The following is a 25,419-nucleotide window of genomic DNA, read 5'->3' on the forward strand; positions in this document are numbered from 1 at the left end:
CGCAGAAAGCCGCAGCAAAAACTGAGCTCCCAAAAAAACTGCAAATGACGGGAAACTGCCTTGTTTCATAAAGCAATGCTTGACTTTTGAATACCCTATGTTCTATATTCAAATAATTGAGATCTGCGTTATAGTCGAGAAATATTATTATTATGCATGGCAGCATTGAATCTAAACTGGGTGACTATAAATAACAACGAACCACAAGGGGTATGAAAATAACTCACTCAAAATGAAGCGCTCAACGAATGCGAATGAAGCCGAAACGAGTGGCAATCGTTTGAGTCCTTTTGACTCGAATTCGAGTCACTTTCGCCGTGTCGCGCTTTAGTCCGTCCTCGGCTCTCGTGCGCAACAGACGTCGCAATTGTGAAAGACGCATGTAACGAATTACCAATACAATATACAACAATAATAATAATAGCTCAAAAGCAATAACAATAACAATAGCAACAAACAAACAAAGTGTTCGGCTAGCACGATAGTTATAGTTGGGCTTAAAATTAGCCAAAAAATGTAGTGCTTTCTTAAATTAAAATTGGCCAAAAAAGTGAAAGCAGAAACAAAAGTTGCATAGTTGCAGTTGCATTCACCGATGCAATTGTTGTTGCGCTCAGCAGAGTTGTGTAATCGACTTTTGTTTCAGTTGCGGAAATGCAATCGATTAATTGGCAATCGCTTTGAATAGCTGTCGTGCAATTGTGATCGTGTGTTTCGACTTCTTCTTCTTTGTCGCCGTCTTCTTCTGTTCTGCTTTCACTTAGCCCTGCGTAGATGTTTGCATGTGTGTGTGTGCGTGTTTCTGTTTGTGTTTGTGCTTGTCATTGTGATTGTTATTGTTGTTGCTCATTGTGTGCGCTGCGCCTTATTTAATGTCCTTGTTGTCGTCGCTGTGTCTGAATGCCACGCCCCCCCGTTCGCTTACGCGTCTCGCTTAAAATCAAATCTGTTGGTGAACAAAGCATTAAAATACACAAACAAATATTAAATCTAAAGCAAGTGCAAAGCAAAAGAAACTAGAAAGTTTCTTAAATTCAACAACAACAACAACAAAATATGAAATCATAACCCAACAACAACAACAGCTGTGGAATTGTGAGAAGCAAAGCAAAAAGAAAGAGAAAAATTCTAGCATACTTTTTTGTGGGTTTACGTCATGTTTGTCGAGGCTTAGAGACGTTTGTCAGCCAGTTGTGTAGTTCTACGTCTATATATGTAGATACTCACATACCGTACATATACACATACACATATATTATGTTCAATTTTGTGCCTATGCCTGTGTATGTGTCTGTGTCTATATCTGTGCCTGTAGTTGTGTGTTTGTCTTGGCGCTAGTTTAGTTCTCGTGAAACTTCAGCGATTCTCAAATTTCCAAAGCATGCCTACAACAACAACAACAAATACAACTTGATGTTTATATAGATGAGACTTAAAAAAAATACATAACTGTACAAAATAACTGTGCTGTGCTCGCCTTGAGTTAACTGTCTTGTCGAATGCAAGCTCAACAAGCTGCACTTTGCCTCATTCCCCTAACTCGCTGAGCTGTTTGTTCAACTTTACGTAAGTGTTTGTGTTCTGTTTGTATTCCATTTGAAGTTATGCATAAATGCATTTCATAAATACTTACCCCCAATTGCAATGTCCTTAATCAAAATACCCATATTATAATCATCATGCCTTCTACTAAATAATCGAAGTATGAAGAAAATACATATTCATATACATAATACGATAAACAATCAGATATACGAAATACCACCCCAAACACTTAAGCTTTCCAAATTTGCTAGTTGATTTTTGTTCGAAATACTCGTATTGTTGTTAAACTATTGTTAACTGCATGCATATTAATTATGTTTAGATAATGTATTTCAATAGTTCGTTATATATTAGTTTGTTTATCATATAAATTCTCTGCATACAAAAGTATATTTCCTTACTTTGATTATTCAATTCTTTGGACTACTAAAAATATAAATTAAATTTTGAAGAAAGCAATTCATTACGTTTAAGTATTAAGAAAGTAGAAATAATTTGATATCTGGTTTTAGGATTCATTTTACGGTTCATTTATTCTGGATATTAAGCAATTTTAATGCTGTTTTTGGAGTATATAAAATGTTTTTATGTGTCTCTACGTCATATAGGAATCAAACTTGAACTATATGAGACAGAACACACCATTGTTTATTTCTTTGACCAATTTTATTTCATTGCCGCTAAATTGCTGAATGTAATTTAGTTTTGGTTTTATTGAAGTTTCTTTGGTCAGCCACCCTTAAGTAAAAGTGAAATTGTATCTTTGTAACAATATCAAATACCTAAAATTCTGATCCCGTGGAATATATAATATATATTGTAGATCATAGTCAACAGCCAAGACGATATAGCCATGTCCACATGTCTATCGGTCTGTCCGTATGAACGTCAAGATCTCAGAGTTAGATAGAGCTAAAATTTATATTTCTAACAGCACCTGTTATACCAAATATTCATCTTGGTATATTTAAGTTGTTTTCGAAATAATAATGTGGTATATTTAAATAGTAATACCGCGCAGTTGTAGATTTCATACTTGTTTGTCATAGCTTTATTATTTATGTCCTTAATATATCTCTTCGACGTAAAAGCGATGTGTTAAATTGATAAATTCAAATGAAAAGTTTTAATGATGATTATCGACAAGTCTTTTTGCTAATTAAAAGCATTAAAAGCTGTCATCTACTTAAGGGACACATAAAACATTCATTTGTTTGGCACTGAATGCAACTCGCTGTTCAACTATTGCTGGCTATAAAAATTTGTCATTCGCCGTCTGCTTTTGTTGCTGTTTCCGTTTCACATGTCAATTGAATTGACATTCCTCAACAATCCACCGAGAATCTCGGTATGCAAATGACATTAGCGTCAGCTCTATAAATAAATGAGCAAGTACAAGGAGTGCGAGGAACTAGAGAATGAGGAACAAGAAACCGTCTGACATTTGGTCAGGCGATGACATTTTCATATACTCATATGCTGTAGCGTGTCCTTAAATAAAAGAATATACGTATATATTCATGTGTGTGTGTGTGTTTGTGGTGTTTGTGTGTATGAGTGACAGAACGGTGGATTACTCAGTTGACGTTTTATGTGAAAACATAATTTGCTTTCTGCGCTGTCGAGATGTCGCCATGTCATGGACGTCATCCGGCATCATCCATCCGTCGCACGAGTTGTCATGGTGCGTGCAACAGTGAGATATGAGTACACTCATAACCTCAAATACGAGTACTCGCACCACTCACTTGGCCATATTCAGCGGAGTGCCGCAATCAGCTAAGCAAATGCATCCAAAGTGCATTCGCACTAGCAACCAAAAGCCAGTCTCAACTGGAGGGGTTATCCGATGCTGACATCCATGCGTATACGCGATTGCGATTGCGTATACGTTCCGTTGATTTGCATAGTTCGCTGACTGTGAGCAATGGGTTTAAGTGCCACCGCACAAACAGCGGAGGGACGAAGGGGAAGGACGACAGTGAATGCAGACAGAATATCCAGGTTCTCCAATTAGTGAAATAAATTGTGAGTTTCTGCGTTAAAGAATATGAATAGAATTAAAATAAATGATGTCAAGAATTTCCTTCACAGTGCGTACCGAATGTTGTTGATTTATAAATACAAGTAAAGTAAAGATTCCATAAAGTAAATATATCAATTATTAATGTATCATATGTTTAAATCTACAATTATAATTCCTTGTAGCTTCATCTTTAAAATATGACAAAAAATTAAATCAATAATGATTTAAACCCGTCAATGAATTGAGTTTTTGGGCAAAAAATATGAGTATGCTTTAATAGAACTATGTGAAGGATTTCCTTTCAAATGCGATTTATAAATATTTAAAATTTTACTTATATTTATTAAAATATTTTATTTTACAAGACAATTCAGTTGAAATTCGTTATAAATAAGCTTTAAAATGTGCACCAAAGCAAAGCAAATAATTCTTGCGATAAGACATACATTAAATAAGTTTAATATTACTTTAATACATACTTCAAAAATAAAAGGAAATACATTTTTTAAGGCGTATTAATACATAGACTAGAACAAAACAATAAAGAAATTGGTAAACAATGTAAAATGTAAAAAGTAAAATTTAATTTTGAAATCTATCTAGAAGTTAATAAAAAGATGCAACCTTAAAATATTGAAGTATTAAAGTCAATAACATAAAATTCCTCTCCAATTATTTAATGATAATAAAGATATAAAAGAAGGGGATAAATTGAGTGACAAAATATCTACGAATTGTTATGATGGATTACATGAATTTATTATTCTTGAAGCATTCAAATGCTCACAGGCAGTATTCTGTTTCGGTTTGATCTGCTGTCTTCGAGCCTTTTGTGTGCGTCTTACCTGATGAATTTAATCGTGTTACATGCTCGACAACAGGAAGAGCTATAACTGGCAACGGTCGATGGACAGATGCATTGTTGTCATTGCCTGCTTGTCAATCTGGGCCGGAACATAACACTCACATCACTGGCTGCTCCCCCTCTTCCTCCTTCTGTCAACCCCCTCGCCTACAATACTCCGCTTCGTATTTGGAATAGTTTTTTTTTATTCTCCAGAGAAAATCGAAGTATTTGACATGTGGCAGACATGTCAGTGAGTTGCCCCCGTATCCGTGCACGTATTTGCTATGCCAGTGAGCCGTAAATGTCTCTCTCTATGCACGTGTGTGTGTGCAATGTGCAACGTGCTGCAGTGGCATTTGCTGTGGCAACCATTCGTTCAATCATTCAACCAAACATCCGTGCCAACTCAAACGTTTCTCCTGTTCTTTGCTAAGCCCACATGTGATATTTTTGATGAATATTTGTCTTTCGCACACCCTTGAAGCCCTCAACAGCGGCCGTTACAGGGTATGCCTAAGGTCGTTCCATTTGCAGCTGCTTTGTGCTTGCAGCTTGCATGACTTGGCGGCTGCTTTTGTATGCTCGCGTCACTCGGTTTGTTATTGTTGTCCATTGTTTGACTTGTTGGCCTTGTGCTTCATTTCACACATCCAAACAGCTGCAAAAACACAGACAACTGCAATTACATGCATACACACACACACACACACACACACACATTTAAGTAGACCAATTTAGTGCAATGCACGTAACAATGCTTTATTATTGTTTTTACGGCGCGTTTATTGTTTTTACACGTAAATTTAATCTGCATCTGCAGCGTTGAAGAGTGCTTGACTGCCTTTCAAAACTCTCGCTTTAATTATGTACTAATTTCGACCATTTACATGGAATAAACAAAAAGCATTGCCTACTTTTCAGCGCATATTAATTGGAATGTGATAAGCTGTGGCGTTTAATTACGTGTCGCTTATAAATAATATTGCGGACATATTTTGTATGACACTCGAGCAATTGATTTATTTAGACAATTTTTGGGCATTTTTTCATGTCGTCCGTTTTGATTTATTGCACAATTCTGTCACATGACAACAAAACATGGTCAAGCATTATGCTGGCAAAGTGCCTCTTTCTCTCTCTCTCTTACTTTGTGTGTGTGTGTGTGATTGGGCGTGTGGGCGTGGGGGCGTGGTCTGACCCCATAGTCCAAATCCTTAGAATATTTCAGTCATTATTGGAATTCTCAATGCTGTCTTCAATTTTGAGTACAAATTCACGTAAATAAATATGTACGAATACTATGAGCTCTTGTACTTATAATTTGGCCAACATTTTGCGACATTTGTGGTTTAATTTAAGAGCACTCACCGATAATAACAGCAAGACCAACAACAACAACAGCAACAACAAGGAGGACAGCATGGAAATTTTGAACTTTGCCAAGTTTTCATTATGCAAAGTGAGCAAAGGCGCCGCCTTCATTTATTTTCTTTTCCCTTGAACGGAATTAAAATACTCGTATATATTTATGTATCTACATACATATACATTAATTTTTTTTGTTGGCCAAAAGCCGACGAGAAATTCGTGGATACAAATATGTATATATAATGCGACGCATTCGTATACATCAAATCACATAATAAGGCTCATTAAAGCGCTTGTTCCTTGGTTTCTTAATCTTGAATGTCAAGTCTGTTCCCAATCTCAGTTTCATTGCAAATGTGGCATGGATTACAATAATGCTTATTTTAATAAATGATGTATTCAAGTAATTTAACTAAAATAATGCTGCGAAGCCTTTTCGCAATATTCTCAACGAAAATGTTGAATAATTCAGCCAAGTGTAACAATATTGTGGCGAATTTTCATCCTGGGAACAACTTTTGTGAAGTCCTTAATTCAAGCAACCCCAAAACAAGAAAAGTAACAAGAGAAACAACCAGCTGGAGCAAGAATAACTGGCAACATTCAGTTCAGTTGAACTTTTCCTTTGTGCTTCTTTCTTTAAATGTTTTTAGTTTAGTTGTTCGGCGCGTTTGAAAGTTTTTCTTGGCGCAACGCTCAATTGAAAGCGGAATTCGCATTTGGAAATTGGCAAAAACAAGTTCCATGTACTTGAAATTCAATATTAGGAAATACTTCAACCTATATAAAGAGCGAACAACTTGAAAAATGAGCACACAGTGTGGCAATAAAGCATCAGCCTGGACTGACTTGATAAATGGTGCGATTTTACACAAAACAAACAAACACACACACACACGCAAACACCGCGTATCTAACGATAAACAAAAGCAGCCTTAAGTTGAATAGTCCGTTATCGTGTCTAGAGTGCTACAAGTGCCTCCGACTGCGGATTGAAATGGTTTCATTCTTCCAACACAGTGATTGGCTTTCGGTCTTAACGCCTCTATGGCCTGAAACACAGAAACACAGCAAAGAGAAACAGAGCACTGAGTCAGTTGTTGGCCAAATACATTGAATTATGCAAAGACAACAAACGCAGACAACAATCAAACAGATGGATGGTTGGATAAACAAGCAAACAAACACACAAACAAAGAAGTAAACAGCTCATTTATTTGCCATACGCTGTGTCATACGCCCCATTGTACAAGTGAATGCTAGCAATTGACTTTTTCGAGCGCTTTAAATAATTTATCAATGCTTTTAGCATTTCCTTATTTATTTGACAAATTTTCAAATTATTTACATTTTAATTTAATCTAATAAATTGCATTTGCATTCTAAATTTCGTATTAGCACACTTCTAAATTGATTGTTTCATCATCTTAGAAAGTATTGAATTGCACGACTGACTCATGAACTTATTAAATATTCGAGTTGCAGAGCTGACACACGAGCAGCCACAAAGCCTCAAGAGCTTATAATTAAATATTGACGTCAATACACAGCTGTTGACACAACCATTTGCACAAGCCAAACACGCAAACCAAGTACAAATGCGACTAGAACAATGGTTGCCACTTTGGTTTGAGCTTTGGTTAAAACAACGTAACCTTCTATGCTCTCTGAGGTGACGAAATTGACAGCTGGAACTGTAAATGTAGCAATCAAATTGCTGCGATAGAATTGGATTGAAATATAAGAAAATATTTGCATTTATTACATTTTTTTTGTAAAAAAAAAAGGTTTAAATAAAAAAATAATATTTTCAAGACTATAAATAATTTGCAATAAAACAATTTGTCATTAATAATGAGCTGTTATTTTAAGCAGAAGTAAATAAATATTTTTGGGTATAAATTTACAAATAAGGGACACATATTTCAAATAAGCCGAAGAAAACGAAATTGTGTTTAATGATGAAAAAATATTTAAATTAAGTTCAAACGCAAATTAAAAATGTAGTTTCAATGATTAGGAACTATTTCAAACAAGCTCAAGATTACATTTTGAATTCAACTAACAACAAAAAAGGATAAGAGCGCGAGTTCAGGTCGAGATCTCTGGTCAGGAATTTCGCAATTTAACAAATGCATTCTAGTGCTCGTAAATATCCGCTAGCAGACAGTTGCACCTGCGACAGGACATTGAGTAGGGTTCTTGTCGCTAACTTGTACTCAACAAGTTCGAAATTATGCAGATTCAGCCCCATCTAATTGTTGTCTGCGAGCGAGCGAGCGAGAGAAGAAAAAAGCGTGGGTGAGCGAAAGGCAGCGAGTTGGCGCCAAGTTAGTAACTTTAAATTGCAGCTTTTATTTGGTTTATGGTCGCAGGGCACGCAAGGACCGGCAAAAGGGCTCCAAGAGGGCCAAAAGCCAATTCCATTGGCGTCGTTTATCGCAATTCCGTTTAATCGATTGAAATAGTCGAACTTTGGGCACTAGGAGCACATAAAATGTGCTTCGAGCAAAGTCATTGGGTTCAATGTTTGTTTACGCTACGTATACGTGATGTTTATATGTGTGACTAACTTAAGGCAAGAGAGCGCTATGCACAAATGACCATAAAATCTGATATCAGTCATTAAATGTAGACAAATTTCCATAAAATTTCAAACAGAATAAAGCTTTTATTTTGTATTTATTGAATTTTTGTTTGTGTGTCAATTAATTTAATATGCTGTTGAAAATGTGCACATGTGCATTCGGTATAAATATAAATATGACAGTTATTTATAGTGCAGCAGATGCTGCACATAAATGAGCTTAGTCGCTGATATTTCGAGTCGATAAAAAGTGAACGAGTGTCACACGGAGCATTTATAAGTATAAATATTAATGCATTGGATCGTTAAATAAAATGACTGCTCGATGTTTCCGTGACACACAATCCACGCTAATACCAGCACTTCAATGTATGAATATGCAGGATAAGTCGAAGCGTGGGCCGTCGAATGCTTTCAACGTGTCGTATGCGCAATTTGCGTAACACACGAACGAAAAAAAGTGTTGCATACTCTCGGGGGACTGCATGCTGAGAACTGGGAACTGAAAACTGATTGCCTGACCGTGCCAATTATGTCTGTCTGCCTGTCTGTGAGTGTGTGTGTGTGTGCGTGTGTGAGTATATAATGTGATTCATATTTTATGGCATTACGTCCTAAGTCAACTGCAAAATTGCCTTTGCCCTCGATTGGTCGATAAAGTCACAACAACAACAACAGCAGCAGCAACAGCAAAAGCTGTAGCAACTGGCTAACAAACCTAGCGAAGGCCAACAGCAACATTTTGCTGCATCATTCGGGAATGAGCTTAAATATTTATATTCAATTTGACATTTAGTGGCCTTGGGCACTTAAATTGCAAATGCAAGCAAAGCAGCTGCGAGAGCTGCTAAGCCTAATCTTGCCCACGACGCGCAACAAAAACCAGAGTCTTGTAGTGTGTGTGTGTGCGAGAGAGAGAGAGGGCGAGAGCGAGAAAGTGAAGAATCGTGTAGCAGGAGTTCTCGTCACGAAACGGAAGGCGTCACGGCATCACCGTCTGGGGGCAATGCTGACAATGCTTTCAGTGCCGACGGCACTTGAAAATTGCGACTGCCTTGGCATGTCTGGACGATTGCCTCATACATTTTTCAAATTGACCCGCATAGCAGTTGCCTTTGACATCATCGCCAGACATCGTCGCCCACATGACACCACCTTCTTCTATAGTTTTGTTTTCTGTTTTTTCGTTTTATTTTGCATCACAGCAGGTGCACTTTCCATCGGCATTGCCACCACAAAGTTGCCCTAATGAGCTGCAACTGGCAGCCTTATCAACATCGAGTTTATGGCATAAGCCTAACCTCGTTTATAAGCCAAGTTGCTATCATATGTTTTTCCCCACACCCAACGCTCAGTTAACTCATGCAGTCTGCGCATTAAGCAAAAATTCTGGCAAACTTTACGACTTTCACTCTGGCCTTTGGCCTTGGAAGGTCGTAAGGTTGAGGCTCCAGTGCTCCACATCCGGAGACGGAGACGTAAGACGGACACGGATACGGATACGGAAGCAGACGTAAGCTAGGCGCCCATAGTTAAAAATCGCATAAATTGTTATGTGGGGCGACCGAAAGTTATAAATAACCAAAGTAAGTGCACAAACGGCGCCCTTGAACGCGTTTATTTTTGGCAAAAACGAGAAACGAGAAGATCCCCAACAACAAATTCTCATTTAATTTCTTGTTGTCGATGCGTTTGCCAACGCCAGCGCCACTGAAAATCCACTGAAATCCCGAGGCGGAGTTAGGTTTGACAGCTGTAGAAATGGACTAGCGAACTGGGCACAAAGCCAAGTTGTGACAAGGCAAATGCCACGTGCCACAAACTGGGGCAATGTGAGCGAAAGTTGCAGCAACTAATCGACAATTGCTGCAGCCGAGATTCGCATCACTTTCTAAGCCAGCAATTAGTTCGCAATTTGCATTGTCACAGCGCTCCAGCCAATGACCACTTAAATCTAATGTCCTCTCTCTCCTCTTTCTCTATTTCCTCCTTCCTTGACTAAGACTAAGCGCTTTGGCACGACTCACTAGACACACCAATGAAATTATTGCTTATCGTCTAGCAGCAAGAGGAAGAGACAGAATGTGCATTTGCGTGAGCGTAAAATTAACTGCTTTTATCTGCTTTGAATACCCTACATTTAGAAGCTTAATGTTTCAAGGTGTTTAAGTGCGCAGCTGAAAGATATAACACTTCAAATTCAACAGTTGGAAGTGCTTGTAAAGAAGCACTAAATAAAACAATAAAAGTGGCAGCATCTATCTATGTTCTCTAATGAAATTTAAAAATTTATGAAAAAAAATAAAAAGAGGTGCACATTCCTATTTTTACTTATTTCTCTTTTTTATGTTTGAAAAAGTAGAGTAGAGTGAAATTAATTTATAAATAAAGCTTTAAGCGTTAAACTGTGCGAAATTTAAAAGTTTAGAGTTTCTAAAAAATTAAACTTTGGAGACTCAATTTAATGGCGCTACAAATGCTGTGTAGTCGGAATTAAAATTGGACGTTATTTCTTTGTTCTTTTCTCACATTTAATATAAATAAAAATAAATAAATAGAAAATTGAATTTTTGTTTATATAAATACTTAAATATACGATTTAGTAGAGCACTTTAATCTTAAAAGTTAGTGTCAATATGATGCAGAAATGGAGCCATAAAAGTAAATTTTTAATCTACTGCAGTTCAAGTAGGACTTTTCAAACTCATTGGCTAGGAGTTACGAATAATATTTGGTAGACTAAGAAATTGCAAATAATAATGTATTTATATTTTAATTAGAATTACAACAAAAGTATATATTTTATATTTTTTCTTAAAAATGAAATGAAGATCTAGAATTTTTTTTGGTTTGAAGTAGTATTACAAAAGTATATTATTTCTTATTATTATTATTTTTCCCAAAGTTAAAAACTTGAAATCTATTTTGATTTTAAGTAAACGTACGAGATTATACGATTTTTTATTTGGAATTGTAAAATTTCTTTTGTATTTATTTATTGATACATATTTATTTAGAAATGAAATTAGTAAATTCCTATAGATAAGTTTGTATAGATTTTAATGTTAATTTAGGTTGCTATTTTCCTCTCTGAATACCAATTTAAAGGGTATCGCTTAGTGAATCATTTATGTAATAGCAATAAAAACACTCCACTCATATGAAAGGCGTTCGCATGAATGCGAACATTTGTGTGCGTGTTTGCCAAGTTGGCTTGACACACAAGTATTTATTTAGGCCAAGTGTATTAAATGCGCTTTAGTGTAATTTGACCAAATGTCACATTCACCAAATATCCTATCTATTTAATTATAATATTCCTAGCTAGATTACATTGCATATATACGTTAATCTATTTATTTACCATACATATAATCGATTCGCTGCTTCTGAGTCATGTGTTTATTTTCAGCTAGATCCTGAATAATTAATTGGGGAAAATTGGGGAAAAGCCAAGACGTCAGCGTTTTTCTTATGGACAATTGGGCGGCTTTAAGCAATAGCTCGGCTAACGTGTCCATTTCATTTCAAGTTCACATAAATTTTTAACTCTGTTGTAAAATTGTTAGAAAAAAACATGTGATGGAAAAAACATTTCTACAGCTTATTCAAAGATATTGCAAAACTTTTAGTAGCAATTGCAACACATCTAAATAAAACACAATTTCATATATTATTTCACTACGCTCTGACGCTGACTTAAGCCTTTAATTAACATGCAGCAAAAAAGTTTTAATTAGCCTGAGCCACAAAATTTTCCGCTTACAAAGCGTCCAAAAGGCAAAATACTCGTGCCCAAAGTCTGTTCTCAAAACATTTTAAGTGAATTATGTGTTGCATACTTTTGGGAGTTGTTTAAGAGCTTAAGATTGCAAAACGCATTTTTGTGAAACTGATGTGAAATGGAAATTTGGAATATGCTCTAATAAATGGTTTCGGTTGCATCATGGCAAGGCTGTGGCAAGTTGTGCGTTGCACGTAGTCTTGCAACTGAAACGAGTCTCGGAAAAGCTAAAATTGAAAGTGCAAGGAAGCGCATAAAGAAAACTTTGATAGTAACTTTTTCATGGCAGTGGAATTTTCGCATTTCGCAGCGCAAAGTGTGCTCGCCTTATTTGCCATTTAGCATTCACCATTTACCATTTGCCATTTGCATTGCGTCATTTGCACTTTGCGAAATACACACACACATACTGAGGGAGAGTTCGGCATTCGACGCTGTGACAATGTGAGCCTTAACTAGTGACTTTGTCTGCCATGGCTAATTCATGCTGACCCCTTTTTCTGGGTGTGTGGCGGGGCAGGTAACGAAAAAAAACGAAGAAAAAAACTGTTGGGCCGCCGTTAATTGTCAAGGCAACAACGGCGAACGAAGCGTTTCCAAGGCAACAACAACAGCCAAACCAAAATGCGCAATCAACTTGCCTGTCACTTGCATGCTTGTGAGTGTCAGTGTATGTGTGTGTAGAGTGCCACGCGTGTGTGTATGTTTCTGTATGTGAGTGTAATAAAGTGCCACTTTAATTACATGCATAAAATGCCGCAGCACTTGGAAAAGCTGGAAAAATGGTCACTCCACAAGTCTGCCGGCAATTGTTGCACATGTTGTAAGAGCACAAAAAAACAGCTGCTTTTGTATACTCTCAAGAATCTGGTAAACCAGTTCACACACTTGCAATTTATAGAAGCTTTTCGACAAGATATTCATACATCAATTGAAAATTTAAAATGACAGCTGCCAGTTTTGGGTATGTTAAATTCGTGCTGCCAACTCTTTCAATTTAATCAATACAGTGCTGTCAAATTTCATGGCCTTGTAGGTAACTTTCATTACTGTAGTATGCGAATCAATATGCATAGAAAGGAATACAAATTAAACACTTTCAATGCAATATGGACAAGTTTTTCTTTCATCAACTTGCAATATGCAACTTAATGGGAACTGCCAGTTTTCAATGACGTGCTGCCAACTCTATCTTATTCATCAGTATAGTGTTGGTAAATTTCATGGCCTTGTTGCCAATTTTCAATAGGGTAGTCAGTGAATCAATACAGCGTCGCCCTTATTGCAAGGAAATTAATATGAATAAAGCCCTTTCAATTCATACATGCTATGAACAAGATTTTTATTTATGAGCTTACTATTTAAATTGCCAGACTTAATAAAAGCTGCTACCATATTTTTTGAATTCGTGCTGTTAACTCTTTCATATTGATCAATACAATGTTTGTAAATCTCATGACCAACTTTTATTAGTGTAGTCAGCGAATCAGTAGAGCGTTACTTTATGACAAAGAAAATAGTACGAATTAAGCCCTTTTAATGCGTTGAACGCAGACTACACATAATAAATACGTTGAAACAATAACAATTATGCTACTTTTAATCCATTTGGCTAGCTTCAGACTTCAAGAGAGCATCTATGGCTGCGTTTATTGCAAAACTTTCTTCGCATTTTTCCCATTAGAAGTGTAAATCGTAGAAATTGTGCTCGTCTGTTGAAACAGCAAAACAGGAAGAGGGCAAAGTTCTGGTGGCTCGTTTTAAGAGCGTGCTGCTGCAACAAACTTTTGCAACCCACTCACGTATAGAATAGATGTGCATCAGCTCCCAGCAGTGTGCGAAAGTGTCTGCAACGAGTTGGCACACGCCCCACAAATGCATTGCGTAAGCCTCTGACATTGAGGAGTGGCGCAACAAAATTGGAATTGTCCCCATCGTCGAGTGAGTTGACTGCCAAATGGTGCAGAGAGTGAAAATGGCTACGTAACATAATTTATGTTATGCCCCCTGGCAACGAGGTAGCAATAAAAGTGCATTATTTTTGTGTATTGCACCCAACAACGTATGAGTTAATTATCAGACCACTGTTTTCCAGCTGCTAGTTGATCGAGTGAGTAGATAATAATGACAAAGGGTTGTTTGTATCTTTCTCTGTACATACTCCAAACATATTAATGTCATCAATTATGCAAACAAGCAACAGATTTTCCTGCCACTTAATTACATTTTCTGTAAACTTGTGCCAGCAGGTGCTCAACACCTATGTTACGTAAGTATGTAGCTGAGTGTCACGTACTCTGTAACTAGCTGACTTGGGATGTCGATACCCCGGCACACACAGTTCACACATGACTTGCGAATTAAACTTGCAGCAGTCTATTGAACGGAGATATTTCACACTGGCAATGAAAGCATTAAATATGATACATAGTTTTAAAACTTTAAAACAAATATTTGACGGACAACTGATGTATCGCTTAGAATATACATTTGTCTGCAAATCTATTCTTTTTTAGAATTTATATCTAATATCGATTGTTGCTTTTCATTATTTTGTGGGAATTATTATTATTCTTATGTGGAATTATTATATATGTATGTTATACTGTGACACCTAGCTCTCAGAGACTATAAGAGATAGAGCTATAGTTTTCAGATGTAGTTTGTTGCACATTTTTGCAACGCCAACTTTCGCCCACGCAAATTGACAAAACTCAAATAACAAGTGTAATTTTGAAGCTAGGGTAATACAATTTGGTATATACAATAATAACTATAGTCTTTGTGAAGTTATTAAAGAAATTTTGTATGGGCAAAAACTCCTACTTACTCTGGGTGTTAACTACTTCGGCTGACAATTTGGTATATTTTAGACTATGAATGTGTGTCAATATACAGAGTATCGCCTTTGGTATATTTTTTGTATAGAGTGATTTATTAATTTGGTATATTTTAAAACTAACTAAACAATGTGCTATGGTTTGATTTTATTCAAAATGGGTAGCGGGTATCTCACAGTTGAGCACACTCGATTGTAGCTTTCTTACTTGTTTCTCTTCATTTTAATTGCAATAGTTGCCACGTAAGAGAATTTTAAACATGTTTAATTCTTTTTTTAATTTAGAATCATTTTTGCTGAGCTTTAATTTTAATAATCACAGAATGGGAATAGTTGTTGCACAATATTTGGTATTTTAAAAATGTACATTTTATTTTCTTGTATACCTATACAAAAATATATGAATATGAGCTATTATTTGCTTGTCTGATAATTACCTATTGAAAATGATAGACATATTAAAAAATTCAGTAAAACAAATTTGTTTTTATATGAAAACACTATGTTTCCTACATATATTATGTAAGTGTAACAATTGCCCCACTGCAGATGTTAGCAAAAAGGAAGCGCAGTTGCATAATTAACTGCCCCAATTAGACCAAATGAATACTAAGCAGCTTTTCTTTCAAACGTACCCAAGATAATTGCGCTGTTTGCACAAAGTGTAGAAACCAGAGCAATTTGCGTTTTGGGCAAATTTGTGAATTATTTAATTTCATTAAGAGAATACGAATGTGTCTGCCAGATGCTAGCATGGATTGTAAGCTAATTGTATGCATACTACTAGAAGTAGTCTGTATATTCGCCATTTCTATTTAGATACACGTAATACTTGGCATAACTATGATAGATAGTTGGGGTCGCGTATGCACCTGACAACAAAAAGAAAACCTGACCCCTATAATACTACGCGCATCTGCTGAGAATTTAATTTGCAAAGCAGAAGCAAGCAGTAAACGCGGATGATGGTAACCCAGCTCTCAGGCAAGTAGCGAATAGCAGGAGGTAACAGTCCGGGTAACCAGGCGGACGTACGGACGGACAAGGCAGCGGATTTCCGCTGAGCGTTGAGGTTGTGGGATTCTCATGCAAAATGCAGCACACATTTGGCTCTGGGTATGCGGATAGCAAGAGGCACAAGACAGGGCAGGTGAGGTCAGGTCAGTTCAGTTGGGCCTTTGAGTGCACAATTGAATTTGAAAACAAAATTACGTGAGGTTCGCGAACGAATTTTTGGGCACAATCAAATTGAATTAGAGTCATTGTGCTTGGAATTGCAAATGTAATTAAATTGAATGGTATTCATCAAACAGATAAATGCAGTTACTTCAATAGCATCTGCTTAAGAATTTTCATTTGAATTATTTACTCCTTACACCCGAAACTATTGCCATCTCTGTCGCACGCATGCCTTTAGGGCACGTATGTAGTTCATATAGTTGTCTCGCACTCTACCTATATAATGTTATCATTGTCTATGTATGTGTCTATGTAGTTTATATGTTATTGCCACTATTCTATGCTAATATTTGTCTTAAAGTCAATCTTCGACCCTTTCAACTTCTTTCAAAACTCATGTTGTACATTTGTTTTCTCTATTCCTTTTCTTTTTATATAGCTTCAAGCTAAGACAAAACAAATTTGCAATTCGTAGTAAAAAGCGAAAACATAACCCAAAAAAAAAAATAACGAAACATAACTGTAAATTGGTACATACGTAAACAAGCAAAAGCAACAAGAACTTCAACCTGTTGCAAAAACAACAAGTAACAAACAAGAACAACAACAACAACTACAACAAAAACTAAAAAAACTATAAAAACAAAAGCAAAACCAAACGCCGCTAGTAGTTTTCTTTTGTGGCACAAGCAAAGTTACAATTTGGCATAGTAGACTTTTAGGCGCCGCACACAATTTCTAGTAACAAAAGCAAATCAAACTCAACAGTAACAGAAACAATAACAGTAACAACAACAACAACACTCTCATCCTGAGCATACAAGCAACCACCAACGTCACCACCAAAGCCACCACAACCACCAAATCCACCACGAACCACATGAGCTTGAACAAGATCAAAAAACGCGAGAGCTCTGACTTATGACTGGTACGTGCCAAGGGCGCTGCCGCGGCCGGCGTTGGCGTTGGCGTCGGCGTCAGCGTTGGCAGCGGCAGTCGGTACAAGGTGACGGCACGATGTGTGCCGGAGGTGAGCATCACATCGCCGACCATCGCCGGCCAGCAACAGCTGCATCAGCAACAACAGCTGCAACATGATGCACCGAACAAACACATTACGCTGCTGCGCAGCCGCTCACAGCCGACGTCTAACAGCATTTTCTCGCCAGGCTTAGGCATAGCCGTGGGCAACGCCACTCTGGTCGAGGAGGAGGACTTTAGTTTGCTGACCGCCGAGCCTGGCAATTGGTCGGCCAGTGGCAGCGGCGCTGCCAAGAACGTCTTGCAGCGACAGCTGGCAACCACGACGCAACTGGACGAGCAACAGCAGCAGCAACAGCAACATCAGCAACAAGAGGATCAGGAGCAGCAGCAATTGCAATCAATTGGAGGCGACATTGAGGCACCCAACGAGTTAACGCCGCTGGTGGAGGAACATTGCGCCGCTGCCACCGCCGCCACCACACACAGCACCACGGGCACCACAACGACCAACAGCTACAGCCACAACTCGAAGACGACACGCTCGTGGCCGGTGATCTATCGCAATCCGCATCACTGCGACTACGAGGCGCTGTACGTGCAACAGCCTCCAGCATCAGCGCAACAGCAACCATCTTCGCAATCCTTCAAGCAGAACTGTTACTCCAATCAGTTCAAGCAATCGATCGTCTACTCCAGCAGCAATGAGGAGCTGCCCGGTGGTGCGGGACCAGAGTTAACCGATTTGACGCCACGTCAAACTACTTGCTACTATTTTGCGCCCAGTCGGCACAATAGCATTTATGAGCATCCCTCGTCCGTCGTTGGCGGCTCCTTGCAATTTGACGCCGCTGGCAACGCAGCAACTACAGCGGCCGCAGCTGCTGCCGTTGAGAGTCTGAGACGCAGCAACAGTATTTTACTGCGGCAGAACAGTTGCGCCAAGGTCATACAGCGTCGGGGGAGCGGCAGTGCTGGAGGTGGTGTTGGTGGATTGGACACATCCACATCGCTCAGTTCGCATATGGACGGTCTCGGCATGGGCAGCGGAACAGGCGCCAGTGCCTGTTGCTCCAGCTGCTGCATGGGACCGCCGCCAGTGTTGTTCCTCTTTGTCACACTCCTGATGACAACCAGCGCCACGGCGATGCTGTGTGCTGCTATCATGACTGATCACTGGGAGCACGTGACTTGGGATCGCAACAGTCTCGATCGTTACTCCAATCGTTCTGGGCTGCATCTGGAGTGGCTGCTCGATGAAAAGGTCGCTGTGCTCAAACCGGATAAAAGGGGTAAGTTAACAATCTTTACGAAATTGTCCTCGTTTAGCGGCAACTATTCTCTTTAGACGAGACAAAGCAGAGTTTAAAATTGAAAACCGAAAGCTAAAGTTTAATTTACAAATCACATTTTGCATACTATGAAAAGATGTTGATGAAGTCTTGCCGTTCGATCTCAAAACTATTCCCTACTGATATTTGCATTACCAGCAAAAATAAGTGTCAATAAGTCTTTTCGTCATAATAAATCTCATATCTTTAAATAATATAATAATACTAGTACATGCAAGACAAAAAGGTTGGACTAAGCATCCGTCCGCTCATTAAAATACCCCACTTTATCGGTTCAATTATGTTAACCAGTTATGCTGCCTTGTATAATTGCAATTCTTAATTACAGCCGATCATCGCTTTCGACGGGATTCAGTGTTTCTGGTACCGATGCACGGCGGCATTTGGACATTGTGCATTGATCTGCCCATGCAGCAGCTACAGGAGCTGCGGCGCAATCCAAAATTTCCACGCGGTGCGCCACCGTGTGTCAACTATCTGGCTGGGTCCATGGAGAACGCGCGTGGCGAGGAGCAGCGCAACGATTGGCAGCACAGTGAGTCACAGGTCATCACACTGCAGCCGCATCTGAGTACGTATTGTGGCGCAATCCAGCCCTGAATAAACTTCTGACTCACATATAGAAGACCCTTTCCTCGTTACATTCCATTTCCTTTTGATTTTATTTTTTCGAGGCAATTGTTCCCTTTATTATTCGTTCTCGTCGTACTCGCACTCGTTTCCCATTTCGTTTCGTTTTTTAGTTTCTCTTCTTTTTTTTAATATAAAAACATTATTTTATGAACGCACTTAGCACTAATTGTGATTGTAATCTTACAGACTTATAGTGGATGATTTGTAGTTCAAAACAGCAAACAAAAAGTTTACACTTAATTAGGAGAATAAAGGAAGAGGGAGGAGTAGTAGTGAGTGGGTGTGTTTTTTAAGTAGCTGATGTGTGAGAATGTGACATGTGTTTTTGTTGTGTGTTGTGGATGTGAATGTGAGTAGATGTCTAACTGGAATGTGCAGTCATGGAACCGAATTCTAGACCGCAGCACGCTTGGCTGGCGAGCATACAGCCTCGGCCTCCGAACTGGGCTCCTCGGGCTTCTTGCGTTTGATCAGATGCGTGATATCTGTTGGCTTGGCCGAGCTGCTGCTGATGGCCGACGAAGAGGCAGCCGATGTTGTCGATGACGACGAGCTGGAAGCAGCCCCATTAGCCGTAGCAGCTGCTGTCGATGACGAGGCGGCTGCATCTTCAGATCCAGCTCCTGCGCCAGCGTTGCTGCTGCTCATGGGCTTAATATAACTGTCCAAGGCGGCGCGCACCTCTGCGATGGTCTATAAATTAAACAAGATTAGCTTTCCGTTTGATTCATGAAGCATTGCTGAGCTTACCTGAGCCTGTGTCTCTTCGATTTCCTGTATCTTGACCAGAATCTCCTGTCTGGTCTCCTCCAAATCGAGCATGTTGCTCTTCTCACGCTCCGTGAGATTCTCCTTGGCCTTGCTCTCACTGATCTCCTCTTCGATCAGCACACTAGAATTGCGCAAAGCGGCGGCGCCTTCTTTGTTCAGCTGTTGCATCAGATATGTGAGTCCGATCTTGTAGTGCAACTCGGCGAGAGCTCGACGATTCTTATTAGGCAGTTCAGCATGTATCTTCAACGCTTTCTCTGCAGATAAAAGCAAAATTTAGTAGCTAATCGACAAAAAATTATGCCCAAGTTATTTTACCATAATCTTCGCGTGCTGCATCCAGAATGCCATTCTCAAATTCAATATTGGCCAGCTCTGTCTGCACATCGGCCAAGTAGGGCAATCCACTGAGTCCCTGGCGTGAGAATATCTTGGCAGCTGCTTCGAGTATCTCCCAGGCCAGCTGCAAACTGCCGCTGACACCCTCGCCCTCCTCATTATCCTCCTCTTGGTCTACATCCATGCTAGCTGTTGCGCCATTGCTAGTGCTAGCTGTGACATCTCCATTACCATTCGAGGTGCTGGGACGCTCATCGTCATTGTTAGTTCCACCAGCAACGTTTCCATTGCTGCTGCTCACTTCGTCAACTCCTGTTGGTGGCTTGGCGCCGCCCTCTTCCTTGTCAGCCTTCGAGTTTTCGGCATCGCCAGTGGAATCGGCCTCATCGGAGGGACTGCCTTCCTTGATGCTGTCCAATTTTTTACCATTTGTTGCTCCATTAGCCTTGGCTGACTTTTTGTCTTCATTGGGCTCACCGTCCTCATTGTCATCGTCCTCATCGACATCCTCGTCCTCATCGTCGGCCGCCTCGTCGGGTACATCAATTACTTTGTTCTCATCCAACGCCATCGCAATCAGCGATTTTGCATAGCTGCCAAGGTAAACAATAATCAATTCAACTGCTTCTGATAAACATTGATTACTTCACTATACTCACAGCAACAGTGGCTGTCCCAGTTCGTCGGCCAACTCGCCGTAGACCTCCTCGTATATTTGACAGACCTGGCTAAGCTCATCGGCTGCCTCGTCGTAGCTCTTAACCAGAAAGTTGCGAGATCCCTGACTGAACAATTCCTTGCCCTTCAGTATTTTCTCCTCACGATCTTGCTCTGGTTTGACGCTGTCCTCCACGACAGCCTTCTTATCGGGCGTGGTATCTGCGGCAACGGGTTCGACGGCTGTCTTCTCTGGTGCTGCAACATCGTCGGCAGCAGCCGTTGTGACAATTGCTTCAGCTTCAGCGGACATTTCAGCGTTTTTTGGCAAGTGAACTGCAAATGGAAGATTATAGAAATTCAGTTAATATCAGTTGATGCAAATATGGTACTGTTTACATGGAGTTATAGCTGATACAGATTTATGGACAGCTTTTTTTTTTTACATAGTATTAAATAAATCATTAACACCTATGAAATGAGCAGAGTATTAACTGCGTCAATCATTTCCAAAGCCATTTGGCTTTTCCCTTTTGGTTTCCATTGATTTGTCAAATTTTTTTTATTTACGTTCTTGATTGCCACCTCAATTGGCACTTCATCCGTTGACTCCACACATAAATTCCTTTCTCCCACCCAACAAAAACAAAAACTTGTAGAGGTTGTGCCCTAGACGTCACCTTAGATGTATGTAGAGAGACCGGCAATGAAAATCAACAAAAATAAAAATCTTTACTTGTATATCTTGCATTTTATTCTGCTTTTCGCCAAGACCAGAACACCGCACAACGCACAGCATTCATTTGCACACATTCCATACACATTTTGTACATTTTTCTGGATCAGGTCATCCCACAATCACACACAGGCTTAAATCGTTCGACCTGCTCTTCTGCCCGCACATTTCACAAGTCATTAACACAAATCCCCCAGAGGAAAGAATTCGAAAGAGGACTACATTATGCAGTAGCCACCACACAGAGTCGAGGACATAATAAATGAATGAGTGTGTGTCTGTGTTTGTCGCAGATAACGACATGAAATACATATAGTAATTACCCCAGCAGTCACTAACTCTGTTGGCCACCAAACCATTGTCGATAGACACGTGTGCTCCACCTCTTCCTACCACTCTAAGCTGCTCTAAATATAGGTCATACTGTGGTTAGCACTTGGACAAGAGCTACAAAACGTTGTAAATCGCATTGGCCATTTTGGTTTTTGGTCAGTTTGTTTTGCGCTCGATTTCATTGACGCAGTCTGTGCACTCAATTGGGTAATTGGTTTAACTCTTGTTCTGATTGAAGGTATTATATATTTAATACGAGATTGCTAGGCGGGCTTAAGCGGGCTAAAGTTATTGACTTTCCAGCTGTATGCATTATACAATCCATCATTCATGTTTCGAACGCTTTAAGCTTGGCTTTTGCAATGTGAATTTTATGCGTTTCCCCATCCCTTGTAATTTAACGTTCCCATTATGAAAATATATGTTTGATTAAGATTAATTAAATAATCTCTTGTCTGCGTCTAAAGGAATGCAAAACCTGTCCATATCCTGTTCACTGGTCTGCCTCATCATCCTGGGCAGCGCTGCTTTGGTAGGCGCCTTTGGCGTCTGTCAGCGTCAAATCAGTGCCATTCTCATCACGGGAGTCATGTATCTGCTGGCAGGTGAGTAACTTCAGCAGGATTTAATGTTCAATTACAAACTCTACTCTCTCTCCTAGCTCTCTTTGCGCTGTTTACGCTCATGATCATCCACTTTAAACGGCAGCAAGGGCGCCCCATGCTGGACAGCGATTACGATGGCACCGTCGACGGGATTGTGGCGCGTCCCGGTGGCGTGGCCATTGTGGCCAAGCCGCTGCTGGGCTCCCGCGTGTTCCTTACCTCGTGGAGCCTCGATCTGGGATGGGGCGGTGTAGTGTTGTGTGCGATCACATCGGTGCTATGGATTCTGCTGTCAAAGATCATGCGCTACAACCCGTTCTCGGCCTTGATGATTTAGCTAAACGCCCTGCCGCTCGGCGGCTATGGCAGCTACGATAGTTATGGCAGCTATGGCAGCACCACCAACAGCAGCAGTGGCAGCAGCAGCGGCGCCAGTGCCAGCTATTTGTTGGGTGTGGGTGCCACATCGTCGACGCGGCAAGCGGAGCATCGGGGCAAGGGCAAATACATACTCTGAGCTTCCCCCAAATTTCCCTTCTATTCTTCTACATAATTAATCCTGTATTTTTCCCTTCTCATCTTTGGTTAAAAAATGTACCAAAACCAAAAAAAAAAACAAAGAAAACCTACAAATACCCGCAACAAAAAATCAATTGCCTTGTTCTTATATTAATACGTATAAATTATACCTTATACTTGTACTTATTGCAATTATGTCTTAATCTTATTGTAAATCAAATTTACAACTCTCTCACATAAAATTTTTGTATACATTATATATATATTTACAGTTAGCTATTCTACACGAATCAAAAAGAAATATGTCAAAAAGATCCCAAAAAAAGAAAAACAAATGAAAACTCTATACACAACAACTATCGATACAAAGTAGAACTTGAAATGTTCGGGGTTTATTTACAAATTCCCAAACGGGGCTTTTTGCTTTTGATGCCGCTTTAATCTAGTAACAATTTCGCTTGCCTCTAGAGCATTACCAATGACAAGTTAGTGGGGCCTATGCAAATATGCAAAAAGTAGTTCCGGGAAACAAACCAACATCAAAAAACCATATAATATACATAGAGTGCTTTAAAGTTTAAACTATGGTTTACAAAACTTCTTGAAACTAAACCAACAAGTGTATTTTTATGCAAACGCTTTGCCTTAAATAGAGAAAACCAAAAACCAAAAAATAAATTAAAATTATAACAATTAAAATTAAATATTAATAAAAAATAAAAATAAAATATGAAAATATTGCGATTTCTTTAAGCGACAACTTGTCAAATTTCTTCTTTCTTTTCTGGAAAGAGAAAAAAGGGGGGAAGACACGGCCGTGATCTATAAATAATCATTTATAACGCGTGCAAAGCGTCAAAACAGAAAATTGTGCGAAATTTATGAAATTTTGTATTGTACAAATATCGGGCGAAATGCGACCGCAGGTTCATTAACATTGAGCAAGCTGCTGTCGCTGCTGCTGTTGAAACAAATTAAGCAAATATGCAAATGAACTCGCCGTATGAAGGAAAAGTAAAGAAAACGTCTGCGACATTTTCGCCACAATGAAACAAACAATAAACTCAAAAAAGAGCGCCAAGCCAATATTAATAAATGGGCAAAAAAAGATGCAGCTGCCAAATGAACGAACAAAAACGAACTCGGGCCGAATCGACGAGGATCATCGTCAGCTTTGCTTTGCCTCAGGAGCAAAGAGCTTAGCAGAAAAAAGCCATGTTAAGATAAAGTGTTTTTTATTAGCACGCACTCAAAACAATTAAATATGTATGAACACTTGTACACACATACATGCATATGTATGCATGTACTGCAAAAAATCAAGATTACAAAACAACGCAAAAAAGTTCATTCACCTGTGTGAGTGCGTGCCTATGCATGTGTGAGTGTATGTATGTGCGCGCGTCGCTAGGTACGTGTGTGTGTGCGAGCCCGCCATTCGCCGCTTACCGCTGCCGCCCGCGCAAAAGAAACACACCGGCATCGCAATTGGGCCTAAATGCTTTAACACAATAACTACGTAGCAGTTCACATATTTGCACTTGTATAAAATAATGACAGCATTTGGACACACGAGATTCGCAAAAATCTCATGTCTGAGTGTATTTGGCTGCATGCACCAGTGTGTGTTCGTATATGTGTGTTGCGAATTTTAAGTACTATAGCGTTGGCATTTCTCCTATCAATGTACAAAATCTTACCTTTAAATTATGAGTGTAGTTATCCAAAAAAAATGGTGCTGCTGCTTTTTAACGATACACAACAATTAAATTACGTTTATTTGCGAAAATTATGCGAGCGAGCGCCGCCAAATGCGAAAGAAGACAGAGGAATTATCGCGAGTCTATCGATATGTATGAGAACATGAAAATGGTCACACTGTGACCATTTACAGATATCGGTTGAACTCACATATGTGCGCGTGTCGATAGGTCTGCCAGCCATTGAGCAATTGGCAGTTCAAACAAGTTGGCAGTTCAATTTCAAATTAATCAGCTGTTCGACCATTACGAACATATGCAATTTTTTTGGTATTAAAATGCTGAAAAACAGTGCTAATCTTAAAAAAAACAGCAATTATTCAGTTATTGGATTGTCGCTTCATTAAGAATACAATGTTCAGAACTTCTTTACGTGAGATCTATATGCTAGAAAAAAATCTTCAAGACAGTGTTTCGTTTTGTAGTGGAATATTGAAGAAAAAATGTATTTAAAAAAAATACGCGAATCTTTTTAATATACCAATATCCGTTTTCAAGTGTTACCAGCCACAATATTTTAGGCATATTTGCTGACCCCAAAAGCACATTTCGAAATTA

At 39.1% G+C, this 25,419-nt stretch overlaps 2 protein-coding genes and 1 long non-coding RNA gene across 4 annotated transcripts; 2 read left to right on the forward strand and 1 right to left on the reverse strand.

The window, feature by feature from the left end:
- The first annotated feature begins 339 nt into the window (after positions 1-339).
- On the forward strand, positions 340-16,702 carry LOC132787112 (uncharacterized). 2 transcript variants are annotated; one of them, XR_009632511.1, is made up of 3 exons: positions 340-382; positions 1,381-1,566; positions 16,615-16,702. It is a non-coding gene; the product is annotated as an uncharacterized LOC132787112 (long non-coding RNA). The 2 variants fall into 2 exon arrangements; XR_009632510.1 differs by lacking the exon at positions 340-382 and having other exon boundaries at positions 1,112-1,566.
- Positions 16,703-17,106: 404 nt separating this feature from the next.
- Positions 17,107-23,207, forward strand: LOC132784038 (uncharacterized; the record flags this gene model as incomplete). The annotated part of the gene is made up of 4 exons (XM_060789411.1): positions 17,107-18,448; positions 18,837-19,079; positions 22,445-22,582; positions 22,639-23,207. Coding segments are annotated over 4 exons (2,004 nt in total), but the record flags the coding sequence as incomplete, so codon positions are not given.
- On the reverse strand, positions 19,440-24,958 carry LOC132787108 (protein NASP homolog). Its single transcript, XM_060793998.1, has 5 exons — positions 24,802-24,958; positions 20,911-21,244; positions 20,231-20,844; positions 19,892-20,169; positions 19,440-19,834 (listed from the first exon to the last, which is right to left on the reverse strand). The coding sequence occupies exons 2-5, from the start codon at positions 21,219-21,221 to the stop codon at positions 19,535-19,537; spliced, it is 1,503 nt and encodes a 500-aa protein (XP_060649981.1). The 5' UTR covers positions 21,222-21,244; positions 24,802-24,958; the 3' UTR covers positions 19,440-19,534.
- Positions 24,959-25,419: the final 461 nt, after the last annotated feature.

This window comes from Drosophila nasuta, chromosome 2R (assembly GCF_023558535.2).
Source record: "Drosophila nasuta strain 15112-1781.00 chromosome 2R, ASM2355853v1, whole genome shotgun sequence".
NCBI classification, from domain to species: domain Eukaryota; kingdom Metazoa; phylum Arthropoda; class Insecta; order Diptera; family Drosophilidae; genus Drosophila; species Drosophila nasuta.